The 12,071-nt window shown below is 46.1% G+C and overlaps 1 protein-coding gene across 1 annotated transcript in view; it reads left to right on the forward strand.

The window, feature by feature from the left end:
* The first annotated feature begins 4,187 nt into the window (after positions 1-4,187).
* ETNK2 (ethanolamine kinase 2) overlaps positions 4,188-12,071 on the forward strand; it is an 87,104-nt gene continuing 79,220 nt past the window's right edge. Inside the window, exon 1 of the mRNA XM_040424007.1 lies at positions 4,188-4,495. Coding sequence (XP_040279941.1) covers positions 4,331-4,495 — 165 coding nt within the window. The 5' untranslated portion in view covers positions 4,188-4,330. The remainder of the gene's footprint in view (positions 4,496-12,071) is intronic.

The following is a 12,071-nucleotide window of genomic DNA, read 5'->3' on the forward strand; positions in this document are numbered from 1 at the left end:
TAATTATATTTGGGTTATTAGAAAAATTATTTTGCCTCCACCTGTAGTACTGAAGGTATTAAATAAATTGCTAGAGTATAATCAATAACGGGCTTTCAAAAAGCTGTTTATTGAGCATATTCTAGCTCAGTGAGTGAAATTGGACCGGCACTCAAAACACCCAGAGAAATGTGGATCCAAACTTATTTATTTAAGTACAATAAAATAAATCGAGTGTGTATATTGACATCGAAAATACAATTTTATCGATAGAATATCGATTATATAAAAAATCGACTACAATAAATCAATCCAATAAAATCGAATAGGTTAAAATACATACATAAAATACAAATAAAATGCAATATCCTTAATCGATAGATACTCGATTTTTCTGGAGACCTAGGTGTTTTTCTCAATTAAAGTCCCAGTACAATAAACCCATATATATGGGTGAATCCCAATGGAAATAGTCAAAGCTGTGTCCCAGTGGAAGTAATCAAAGCTGTGTCCTCAGAGCTTTATGTAAGGAACATAATTTTACCTTTTCAGGCCTGCATAATTGATAAATGTAACCAGCTTTCACGATTAAATGTATATTTTTAGTTACTCACAACCTTTGGCGCTGATCGAGAGGTTCCTGTGCGTGAACTCGACTGCTATTTCTACATGGCCATGTATTGAAACCAACTACACAAGGAAAAATTTTTGTTTGACTCACGAAAACCTACAGACGAACCAAGTCCTGTGATATTTTGTGACGAGATCCTGAGAGCTGCTGCAGAGGGAAACCAATACTGCTGGACTGGGATGTGAATGGTGGGACGCCACCTGAAATAATTCCCATGCAAAGAACCTCTCGATCAGCGCCAAAGGTTGTGAGTAACTAAAAATATACGTTTAATCGTGAAAGCTGGTCACACATTTGGAAGGCTTCGTCCCCTACTACAACAAATGGAAGGGGAGGTCCCTGGCAACGGTCTTGCAGGCGGTAATCCAAATTGCTTGGAATACAGGAGGCGTCCCATAGAGGAGGTTTTGAAAGCCATGGAGTCATTGATCCGACCGTATGCTCCAATATCCACAGCAACAAATCGATATTCTGCATCTGCAATTGCTATTAAAATAATAGAGAAATATTTTTTATAATTAAAATATTCTGATCCACTTCCTGACGGCTTAACAATCCGTATATGTTTGCCATCCACTGCTCCTACACAATTCGGGAATTGGCAGGTTTGCATAAACTTGTCCGCTATTTGAAGCCATCGTTCAGTTGTTGGATGCGGGATATAGTCTTCATGCAATAATGCCCCCAGTGCACGGCAAGTATCCTTTACTATTCCACAGAGTGTCGAAATTCCAATACGATATTGGTAATGTAATGACGTAAGGGTTTCTCCGGTAGCAAGAAACCTAAACCCCCCAAAAAAATATATATATTTAAAAAAATAAATAAATATATATATATATATATATATAAATATACAATATATAAAATGTTTTTTTTTTTTTTTTACCTTATTGTCACCATTAGCCTCTCTGATATGGTGAAATGGGCCTTCTGATTCGGGTATCCTGCCTTTCAATGGTTGAAGTAATGCGCTGCAGAAGCTGGTCATAACTCTCAACTGTCATGCGCATATAATTGTAAAAGTTTTCAGGATTTGAACGCAACTCCAAATAAAGAACAGAAAAAACACCTCTGGTCATCCTTTTTGAACTTATTGGGTGTATCCAATACCGATGTCTTCTTCTTTCCCGGTCTCGTCTCATCCATCTCGCTTTCAGAATTTGAAACCTCAGTCGGAGACGCAAGTGTGCAGGCAACATGCTTCCAATACACAATGAGTCTGAATAGAGGTGTACTTGGTTCTAATACATTAAAGTGGGAGGACTTTGTGAGGCATACCTACAATGACCATGAATAGAGGTGTACCTGGTTCTAATACATTAAAGTGGGAGGACTTTGTGAGGCATACCTACAATGACCATAAATAGAGGTGTACCTGGTTCTAATACATTAAAGTGGGAGGACTTTGTGAGGCATACCTACAATGACCATGAATAGAGGTGCACCTGGTTCTAATACATTAAAGTGGGAGGACTTTGTGAGGCATACCTACAATGACCATGAATAGAGGTGTACCTGGTTCTAATACATTAAAGTGGGAGGACTTTGTGAGGCATACCTACAATGACCATGAATAGAGGTGTACCTGGTTCTAATACATTAAAGTGGGAGGACTTTGTGAGGCATACCTACAATGACCATGAATAGAGGTGTACCTGGTTCTAATACATTAAAGTGGGAGGACTGTGTGAGGCATACCTACAATGACCATGAATAGAGGTGTACCTGGTTCTAATACATTAAAGTGGGAGGACTTTGTGAGGCATACCTACAATGACCACGAATAGAGGTGTACCTGGTTCTAATACATTAAAGTGGGAGGACTTTGTGAGGCATACCTACAATGACCATGAATAGAGGTGTACCTGGTTCTAATACATTAAAGTGGGAGGACTGTGTGAGGCATACCTACAATGACCATGAATAGAGGTGTACCTGGTTCTAATACATTAAAGTGGGAGGACTTTGTGAGGCATACCTACAATGACCACGAATAGAGGTGTACCTGGTTCTAATACATTAAAGTGGGAGGACTTTGTGAGGCATACCTACAATGACCATGAATAGAGGTGTACCTGGTTCTAATTCATTAAAGTGGGAGGACTTTGTGAGGCATACCTACAATGACCATGAATAGAGGTGTACCTGGTTCTAATACATTAAAGTGGGAGGACTTTGTGAGGCACACCTACAATGACCATGAATAGAGGTGTACCTGGTTCTAATACATTAAAGTGGGAGGACTTTGTGAGGCACACCTACAATGACCATGAATAGAGGTGTACCTGGTTCTAATACATTAAAGTGGGAGGACTTTGTGAGGCACACCTACAATGACCATGAATAGAGGTGTACCTGCTTTTTTTTAATTATTTTTTTTAAGTGGGAGGCCTTTAGGAGGCACACCTTAACACCTTTAATAGAAAAACGGATCCGCTGAGCGCATGCCAAAACGGATGCAGACGCAATGGACGGAGCCGTTTTACAAGCGGATCAGTTCGAACGGATCCGCATAATAGGTCAACGTTTGCAACCGTCTATCAAATCCTTCTGACGGATCCGTTTAAAGCGGATCCGCTTAACGCAAGTGTGAAAGTAGCCTAAGGGGGCGGGTTATTGTGGAAATCACTGTTGATGAGACGGGGTACTGTGGAGGTCACTAATAAAGGGGCAGCCACTGTGGAGGTCTCTGTTAAGGGGGCAGGCCGCTGTGGAGGTCACTGTTAAAGGGGCGGGGTACTGTGGATGTCACTGTTATAGTGGATACTGTCAATATCTTTTAACGACACACACAAACATTAAAGGGAATCTGTCACCTGGTTTGACCATATTAAGCTCTCACCATTGCCATGTGTAATAAAATACCTTACCTTATGCTAGCAAAATGAAAGCATGAATATAAGAAAGAAGACCACTGCAGGAGATAAGGTATTTTATTACACATGGCAATGGTGAGAGCTTAATATGGTCAAACCAGGTGACAGATTCCCTTTCAATGAAATAGATGAACTATACCCGTGCGAAGCCGGGTCCTTCTGCTAGTACAAAATGTAATTGTTATTAAATATCTTATTATGTGTTTTTATTAGCACATACTTAATAACGATTATATTTCATACATACTTTTGGTTGTTGGTGCTGTTTTTGTAGGCGTTATATATGGCATTGGTTGGCACCATTATGACACACATTTAGGTTTCTGCCAATTGGACAGGTTATATCCCGTTATTTATGTGCACAGTATGGCGACAATGGTTAGGTGTATAATATGGCAGCATCTGTGGTGACAATTGTGACCCCTTCAAAATCCAGCAAACAATCCTGTGGCAAATCAGTCTTCTCACACCCATTTGGTTAGCAGTATAAGCTTTGAGGGTGAGGGCTGTTTCTTGGCCCTAATGTTTCAGGATGGAAGCTGTAGTGATGTCAGCCAAACACAAGGGGGCGCCACTTGGGTGACGACTGACAACTACAAATAACTATGACTCAATCTTTGGACTTTGTAAACTGAGTAAAGTGTATTGCACATAGCTGCCAGAAGGGGGAGCTCTGTCGTATCTGCTCGGGTTTGTGTACTCTCCTCCTCCTCCTGAGACAGCCCTCTCATCGCACTGTGACAGGGAAGGGTGACACTGGGTGACACGTGCCGGCCCACTCCCCCCTCCAGTGGGTATTTCCCACCTGAAGAGGGTACCCAGGTCTCAGAGCGAGCAGGGAATGGGTGAGCAGCAGTGTCACAGCCTGTCGCGGCACTCTCCCAGTGACAGCTCCACAGTGCCCGCCCTCAGCATTGCTGTGGATGAGCAGAACGTCGTTCCGGGCGCCCTGAGTCTCATCCGGGAGCTCAGACCCGACTGGGACCTCCGCCATGTGCAGACTAAGGTAATAAAGCCGTGACGTGACGGGACTACTACTCTCAGCAGGCCTACAGCTTCCAGCTGTCACAGGTGCCCCTCAGCCCTGCCACCTGTGCCAGCACCACCTCCCCTGCCCTCCTGCCACCTGGAGGTGGGAAAATCGCTTAAAGAACAATTCCCCGCATATTTTTCTAGCAGTCACACTCTTTAGGGCGCATCCATTTCTATTTTTTTATTTTTTATTTTCCGGCAGGTAAAAAGCGATATGAAATTTTTGCCGTGGTGTTTTTTTGCGACATATTTCTTTTCCTATAGAGAAGTCTATGGAAAATGCCTGAAAAAAGGCAACGGTCAAACACGAAGGGGCAGAAATGACAGGAAAAAGCCTCATTTATAGGGTGTGTTATCATTTCCCGCTGGCCGGCATGTAACATCTGTAAAAAACGCCATGAAATACGTGTGATCTGAAACTAATGCCAAGTGACAAAGAAAACCAGGAAACGAAAAAATCTCCGCACAGTGGGGGTCATTAACGAAGAGCGCTGTGTCTGTTTTAAGCGTAAAAGCCAAGGGGGGAAAAAAAACGTGCGACAGTATTTTGTCACATAGGTGATTTAATGCCTTGGGAGCGGAGGCGGCTGGGGCATTGACAGTAACGCCTGTAAATGGCATCAGGGAGTGGAGTGTTTTTTCTCTGCCCGAGGTGCACCTAATTTATCATGAGGCACACACCTCGCCATAAATGAGCGCAGATTGGAAAGAAAGACCGGTGTAAAAATCTGGACTTTGTGAATGACCCCCATTGTACTCGTAGGATCGCCGCTGCCTTCTCAAACAGCTGTTCGGCGGGGTCCCGGGTGTCAGATTCCCACCAATCAGATACTGATGACCTGTCCTGACAGCTGGGGGCCACTATGGGGGACATTAATACAGCTGGGGGCCACTATGGGGGACATTATTACAGCTGGGGGCCACAATGAGGGACATTATTACAGCTGGGGGCCACTATGGGGGAAATTATTACAGCTGGGAGCCACTATGGGGGACATTATTACAGCTGAAAGCCACTATGAGGGACATTATTACTGCTGGAAGCCACTATGGGGGACATTATTACTGCTGGGGGCCACTATGGGGGACATTATTACAGCTGGGGGCCACTATGGGGGACATTATTACTGCTGGGAGCCACTAGGAGGGACATTATTACTGCTGGGAGCCACTAGGGGGGACATTATTACTGCTGGGAGCCACTATGGGAAACATTATTACAGCTGGGGGCCACTATGGGGGACATTATTACAGCTGGGAGCCACTATGGGAGACATTATTACTGCTGGGGCCACTATGGGGGACATTATTACTGGTGGGAGCCACTATGAGGGACATTGGGGGCCATTATAGGTGACATTATTAATGCTGGAAGCCACTATGGGGGACATTATTACAGCTGGGAGCCACTATGGGAGACATTATTACTGCTGGGGGCCAATATGGGGAACATTATTACTGCTGGGAGCCACTATGGGGACATTATTACAGCTGGAAGCCATTATGGGGGACATTGTTACAGCTGGGAGCCACTATGGGGGACATTATTACTGCTGGGAGCCACTATGGGGGACATTATTACAGCTGGGAGCCACTATGGGGGACATTATTACAGCTGGGAGCCACTATGGGGGACATTATTACTGCTGGAAGTCACTATGGGGAACATTATTACAGCTGGAAGCCACTAGAGGGGACATTATTACAGCTGGAAGCCATTATGGGGGACATTGTTACAGCTGGGAGCCACTATGGGGGACATTATTACTGCTGGGAGCCACTATGGGGGACATTATTACAGCTGGGAGCCACTATGGGGGACATTATTACAGCTGGGAGCCACTATGGGGGACATTATTACTGCTGGAAGTCACTATGGGGAACATTATTACAGCTGGAAGCCACTAGAGGGGACATTATTACAGCTGGAAGCCATTATGGGGGACATTGTTACAGCTGGGAGCCACTATGGGGGACATTATTACTGCTGGGAGCCACTATGGGGGACATTATTACAGCTGGGAGCCACTATGGGGGACATTATTACAGCTGGGAGCCACTATGGGGGACATTATTACTGCTGGGGGCCACTATGAGGGACATTATTACAGCTGGGAGCCACTAGGGGGACATTATTACAGCTGGGAGCCACTATGGTGACATTATTACTGCTGGGGGCCACTTATGGGGACATTATTACTGCTGGAAGCCACTATGGGGGACATTATTACTGATGGGAGCCACTATGAGTGACATTATTTCAGCTGGGAGCCACTATGGGGGACATTATTACTGCTGGGGGCAACTATGGGGGACATTATTACAGCTGGGGGCAACTATGGGGGACATTATTACAGCTGGGGCCACTATGGGGGACATTATTACAGCTGGGGCCACTATGGGGGACATTATTACAGCTGGGGCCACTATGGGGGACATTATTACAGCTGGGGCCACTATGGGGGACATTATTACAGCTGGGGACCACTATGGGGAACATTATTACAGCTAGAAGTCACTATGAGGGACATTATTTCAACTGGGGGCCACTATGGGGGACATTATTACAGCTGGGGCCACTATGGGGGAAATTTATACAGCTTGGGGGCCACTATGGGGGACATTATTACAGCTGGGGGCCACTATGGGAGACATTATTACAGCTGGGAGCCACTATGAGAGACATTATTACTGCTGGGAGCCACTATGGGGGACATTACTACTGCTGGGAGCCACTATGGGGGACATTATTACAGCTGGGAGCCACTATGAGAGACATTATTACTGCTGGGAGCCACTATGGTGGACATTATTACAGCTGGGGCCACTATGGGGGACATTACTACTGCTGGGAGCCACTATAAGGGACATTATTTCAGCTGGAGGCCACTATTGGGGACATTATTTCAGCTGGGGGCCACTATGGGGGACATTATTACAGCTGGGAGCCACTATAAGGGACATTATTTCAGCTGGAGGCCACTATTGGGGACATTATTTCAGCTGGGGGCCACTATGGGGGACATTATTACTGCTGGGAGCCACTATGAGAGACATTATTACTGCTGGGAGCTACTATGGGGGACATTATTACAGCTGGGAGCCACTAGGGGGACATTATTACTGATGCGAGCCACTATGGGGAACATTATTACAGCTGGAAGCCACTATGGGGGACATTATTACAGCTGGGGGCCACTATGGGGGACATTATTACTGCTGGGAGCCACTATGGGGGACATTATTACTGATGGGAGCCACTATGGGGGACATTATTACAGCTGGGGGCCACTATGGGGGACATTATTACAGCTGGGGCCACTATGGGGGACATTATTACAGCTGGGGCCACTATGGGGGACATTATTACAGCTGGGGACCACTATGGGGAACATTATTACAGCTGGAAGTCACTATGAGGGACATTATTTCAACTGGGGGCCACTATGGGGGACATTATTACAGCTGGGGCCACTATGGGGGAAATTTATACAGCTTGGGGGCCACTATGGGGGACATTATTACAGCTGGGGGCCACTATGGGAGACATTATTACAGCTGGGAGCCACTATGAGAGACATTATTACTGCTGGGAGCCACTATGGTGGACATTATTACAGCTGGGGGCCACTATTGGGGACATTACTACTGCTTGGAGCCACTATGGGGGACATTATTACAGCTGGGAGCCACTATAAGGGACATTATTTCAGCTGGAGGCCACTATTGGGGACATTATTTCAGCTGGGGGCCACTATGGGGGACATTATTACTGCTGGGAGCCACTATGGGGAACATTATTACAGCTGGAAGCCACTATGAGGGACATTATTACTGCTGGGGCCACTATGGGGGACATTATTACTGCTGGGGCCACTATTGGGGAAATTTATACAGCTGGGGGCCACTATGGGAGGCATTATTACAGCTGGGAGCCACTATGAGAGACATTATTACTGCTGGGAGCCACTATGGGGGACATTACTACTGCTGGGAGCCATTATGGGGGACATTATTACTGCTGGGAGCCATTATGGGGGACATTATTACAGCTGGGGGCCATTATCAGGGACGTTATGTGTACTGCAGTGGTTGGGATTTTATATAAAAAAAAGCCAATGAAATTCAACCATTTTTAGCGACCATGAAAAACGGACAGACGACCAGAAAATGGATGCACAAATGGTTAAAAAATGGTAGGCAGACTGAAATGTTAGCAGCACGGAATAGTTACTCTTCACCTCCTGCATTATCTTCCCGTCACCCTTCACGGTCATTTGTCATTGTCAAGTAGAAACTCAGGCTTGTGAAGTGTCATATAGAGAAATATGCGTATTCTTCCATTGCCCAAAGTGTTTAAATCATGGAGTTTGGTTGCAATTGTTCTGTCACGGGGTTCCGAAGGTGCACTCGGTCCCCCATTGCCCGCAGAACTGTTGCTTAGCTTTTGGAATGAGGTTCTGTGTTTGACCTCATTCCCAGGGCGGCTTTACTAGCTGGGTGGCTCCCTGCTCCTAGTCTGCCTTGAGCGACAAGCTGATCACTCGGTGCTCGACTGGTTGGTCTGTCGGTCATGTGACGCTGGCCACGTCACATGACCCTCACTCCCCACTATAAATACAGGCAGCCTGCTGGCTACAGGTTGCCTGTTAATTTCTAGGTTCCTGGCTATTTGTTGGACTACTGAATATTTACCTGATCCTGTTCCCTGACGATCCTCTGCCTGCTCCTCCTGTACTGCGCATACATCCTGGTATTGTGACCTCGGCTCCCACCTGACTACTCTCTTAGGACTCCTCTTGTACTTCGCTACTCTCCTGGTATTTGACCCCGGCTTCTCCTGACCATTCTTTGCTTAATCCGTTGTACTGCGTAGCTCTCTTGGTTCTGACCCGGTCCGTTCATGTTCCGTATTTTGTCTTGTCTGTCTTCCCCGCACATATCCTAAGTTAGGGACTGCCGTCCAGTTGTCCCCTGTCATCAGGACTCGGGAGGCAAGTAGGCAGGGCCAGGGGTGAGGGTGGAGCGCAGTGGTCACTACCCTTCCCCCTGTGTGTGTGTGGACGTGACCGTTACATGTTCCCCAAAGTTTATCATAAAGAGTGTATAATAGAAAATGTGTAAAACCTACACCAGGGGTAGGCAACCTCCGGCACTCCAGCTGTTGTGAAACTACAACTCCCAGCATGCATACTTGTTCTGCTCTTCTCAGACGTCTCATAGAAATGATTGGAGCATGCTGGAAATTAACAGCTGGAGTGCCGAAGGTTGCTGACCCCTGACCTACACTATGAAGACTAGAACCTTCAGAATCACAGGTGCATATCCATGAAACAAGCATGATTATAAAGAAGAAAATGGCTGCACGCCATTATACATACAAACAATAGAGCTAGAAAATGGGGGTCATTCTAAATAAAAGTGGTACAATACCGACTAGAAATGAGTCAATGGAAGCTCTAGCGCACATATTTGATCAAACGTGTGTCGGGCCCATCTACCAGGTGTCACCATGTGTCAAGGTGGCTTCTGCAGAGCTTCCATTGACTCATTTATAGTAGGTATTGTACCAGTTTTATTTAGAATGATCCCCATTTCTTAGGTCTACACTAAGAAGAGTCAGTGATGCCACTAGAAACCAGTCTGCCTTTATATTTGTAGCTATTTTAGCATTTAGCGTCTGCCACTCGCACACCGCCTCCACATCCCGCACTCTGTCCTGAGACTCGGGGACGGACTGTTGTCTCACCTCATCAAGTTACATAACATTGATATAAGTAACTTACTAATGTAGATGCATTAGCAGTATTGGCTCTGGTCCCCGCTGTCTTCTTTCTGCTCGTCTCTAGGGGTTATTACGGCCACCGCTGCAGTGCAGCAGCAGTGGCCGCGGTTGCGCACAGAATTGATGGAGGATACGGAGCCGCCTGCATTAGCTCCCATACCCGGCCACATTCTCAATCTTCACTGTCATTTCATATAAGAAACAGATTGCGGCAACCTCAAGGTCTGCTCCACTGAGACCGCTAGCAGCTTCAGGAGCGCACATGTACAGGCAATGGGCTGGATTATTTTATCCTAGCACTGCTTGCCTGCTGCATCACGCACAGTAGAGGCATCGCCCCCACTACAGCTCAGGAAGGGCCCCGGGAGCCGTGCAGAGGACTGGAATGAGGAGGTGGGACAACACAAGTAGGGGAGGCCAGAAATACTGTAGTGCAGCACAAAATACCGCCCCAGCAGAACCAAATACAACTGTGCAGCATAAAATATGTCCACCCCGCTGCAGTATCAATGTGTATCACCTTCCTGAGGCTGCGTTTAATTCAGAGGTCAGGCACATAAGTACCTGATTCTCCTAGTATTAATTAATGCTGAAAGCATCAGAACGTTATGTATCGGGTTGGCGGCCATGATGAGGGATCAGGAAGCCTCCTGTGCATTGGCTCATCAGGAAATTTTCCTGTGGCGTCTATGGCCAGTCTGCCCTTGCTGAGACCCCTACTCTTTAGTTAATAGCGCCACGCTTTCCCCAGTGTCAGAAATTCTCACACTTGATTCTACCCTGTCCTTCTAATCACATATCCAAGCCCTTACCCTTTCAGGCCTTCTCCAACTCCTTCCTGAACCTGGAGTCAACAACAATGCTAGTGCATTCCCTTGTCAACTTCCACCTTGGCTACCACATCCTTGTCTGTGGCCTACTATCTAAGGCTACTTACACACATGCATCAAAGCCTGCCGGAGTTCTCTGGATACGGCATAGCCGAATAATGCCGCGTGCCCGCTGGACCCCATTGGCCATAATGGGATGAGGTGGGGATCCGCCTGGATCCCTGCCACGTGCCATTATAGTCAATGGGGTCCAGCGATTCCAATGGCTCTGCCCACACCATGCCTCCTTTTTGGAAAGTGTCAAGGGTGGTCTAAAAGCAGTATCTGTGCAAAATGTGTGTGTGGATGGTGTTTAATCAGCAAACCCACAGGATGCAACTTTATTACACCAGTTTCCTGGTTGATAAATCTCCACCGTGTGTAAATCTACCGTTAGGTTTTCTTCACATACACTTTTTTGTGGCTTTTTTGAGGAGGGGGTTGCAAATTTGTGCACACAATTTTGATGTGTTTTATCAGGCTTTTTTTCTTATAGAGAAGCCTTTGGAAGAGAGCCTGAAAAAGGCGACAGCTAGAGCATACGATGTTCTCTGTATGAGAATGGGCATTCTCTAGTTTGATCCTTCATCCCCACATACATTCATTCTTTCTGTGCAGCAGATCGCTGTTTATACAGAACGCTCTACTGCCCAGAAACAGTGATTATGGCTGCCGTATCAACAATGTATTCACCCAGTGGACGATCAGGGGATCTGTGACACCTTAAAGAGGACCTGTCACCGCTCCTGACATGTCTGTTTTAATAGCTACTTTCATTCCCCATGTAATAACCATTCTGGAGCGTCTATTCTTATGTCTCTATGTTGTGCCATTCCTCTGTTATTTATACTAGAAGTTATGAATGAATTACTAGCAGTCTGCAGTAAGGGTACAGA

Source organism: Bufo bufo, chromosome 3 (genome assembly GCF_905171765.1).
Source record: "Bufo bufo chromosome 3, aBufBuf1.1, whole genome shotgun sequence".
Lineage (NCBI taxonomy): Eukaryota > Metazoa > Chordata > Amphibia > Anura > Bufonidae > Bufo > Bufo bufo.